Source organism: Cyprinodon variegatus, unplaced genomic scaffold (genome assembly GCF_000732505.1).
Source record: "Cyprinodon variegatus isolate N-32 unplaced genomic scaffold, C_variegatus-1.0 Scaffold2453, whole genome shotgun sequence".
Lineage (NCBI taxonomy): Eukaryota > Metazoa > Chordata > Actinopteri > Cyprinodontiformes > Cyprinodontidae > Cyprinodon > Cyprinodon variegatus.
Window position 1 is genome coordinate 13,324 of NW_015152906.1, and position 1,931 is coordinate 15,254.

The 1,931-nt window shown below is 43.1% G+C and overlaps 1 protein-coding gene across 1 annotated transcript in view; it reads left to right on the plus strand.

The window, feature by feature from the left end:
• The first annotated feature begins 57 nt into the window (after positions 1-57).
• The window catches only part of LOC107080885 (E3 ubiquitin-protein ligase TRIM21-like), a 4,737-nt gene continuing 2,863 nt past the window's right edge, over positions 58-1,931 (plus strand). Inside the window, exons 1-2 of the mRNA XM_015369093.1 lie at positions 58-184; positions 1,181-1,907. Coding sequence (XP_015224579.1) covers positions 1,190-1,907 — 718 coding nt within the window. The 5' untranslated portion in view covers positions 58-184; positions 1,181-1,189. The remainder of the gene's footprint in view (positions 185-1,180; positions 1,908-1,931) is intronic.

Here is a 1,931-nt window from a genome sequence, read left to right on the forward strand (position 1 = left end):
TATGAATCTGTGTGTTTCAAAGGTAATGGGAGGAGCAGCACTGAGTTTAAAACGTCACTTTGCAGAAATTAAAGTGAAAGTTTGTCAGAATAAAGCCTGAGCTGCCATAGAAAAACACGTCCCTGTTCCTCCTGAAGACGAACTAAGTTCACATTTTTCTTCCCAACAACAGACTCTGATTCTGGTGAGTGAAGCAGAAAACAGTTTAAAGTAGTTTCTACGTACAGCTTTAAAGGGGAACGCCGTTTTTTTTACGTTTGGCCCCTTGATTTTACGTTATTACATCATGTTCTACTCACTAGAATGAGTTTTGTGTCATTTGGAGCCGTTCTGAAGATATTCCGTTAGGTTATATCCAAGTAACGTCTTCCTATGGGCAACGAATTGAAGGCGCAAACTAAACTGTTCATCATTTATGGTACGCCACCATTCATAACATGTAGGCAAATCACTATCCCCCAGACATCCGCGGTTATATTTTTTATATTTATAACTTTTAAAAACGAAGCGGCACATGTATGACGTCATTCGCGTGCGCCAGCTACCGTTCATTCATCCTGTCCACTGAACTACTGCTAGTTCTACTCACATGCCTGGAAGATGTCTAGTGCTGCTACCACAGATGATCTCGCTCTCCAAATGAACAATTCAGATTAGCTAGAATGAATAGAAGAAGGTAGAGCGTAGTTGCCTGTGACCCGGGCTGCCTGTCACAACTCCAGTCCGGAGCGCGGATGACGTCAGACATGTGACGCTTCATTTTTGAAAGATATAAATATAAAAAATATAACTGCGGATCTCTGGGGGACAGTGATTGGCCTACATGTTATGAATGCTGGCGTACATAAATGATAAATTATAAACAGTTTAGTTTGTGACTTCAACTCGTTGCCCATAAGAAGATGTTTCTTGGATATAACCTAACGGAATATCTTCAGAACGGCTCCAAACAACACAAAACTCATATAGGTGAGTAGAACATGATGTAATAATGTAAAATCAAGGGGCCAATGTAAAAAAAAAAAATGGCGTTCCCCTTTAAGGACAAACAGGAAGCTGGAGACTTTTCTTAGGGACCCAGAATAAATCTGTAGTAAAAAGGAAGAAATGAATGATTATAAAGAACTGTAAAATTTAACAACATTATATAAAGAGTTTAAACTGTTTATTCTGTCCTCAGAGTTCAGACATGTCTTCTAGCAGCAACCTGCGGTCTGAGGATCAGTTCCTGTGCTCCATCTGTCTGGATGTCTTCACTGATCCAGTCAGCACACCATGTGGACACAACTTCTGCAAAGCCTGCATCACTCAGCACTGGGATGGAAATGTTCTCTACAATTGCCCTCTGTGCAAAGAACTTTTCACCTCTAGACCTCAGCTGAAGGTCAACACCTTCATCAAAGAGATGGTTGCTAAGTTCAGACGTGAAGCTCAGCAGGAAGCCAGCAGCAGCAGCAGCTCAGAGCAACAAGCTGCCAAACCAGGAGAAGTTCCCTGTGACGTCTGCACTGGAACCAAACTGAAGGCCCTGAAGTCCTGCCTGGTGTGTCTCCTCTCCTACTGTCAGACTCACCTGGAGCCTCATCTGACAACTCCAGGTCTGAAGAAACATCAGGTGATGGAGCCTGTGGAGAACCTGGAGGACAGGATGTGTCTGCAGCACGATAAACCTCTGGAGCTGTTCTGTAGGACCGACCAGACATGTGTCTGTTTGCTCTGTTCTGTTTTGGACCATAAGAACCACGAGTTTGTTCCTCTGAGAGAAGAAACTGAAGGAAAGAAGGCAGAGCTGAGGAAGACAGAGGATGAAGTTCAGAAGATGATCCAGAACAGACGAGTGAAGATTCAGGAGATCAAAGAGTCGGTGAAGATCAGTAAAGATGCTGCGGACCATGAGAAATTTGACGGTTTTAGATTCTTCACTCGTCTGT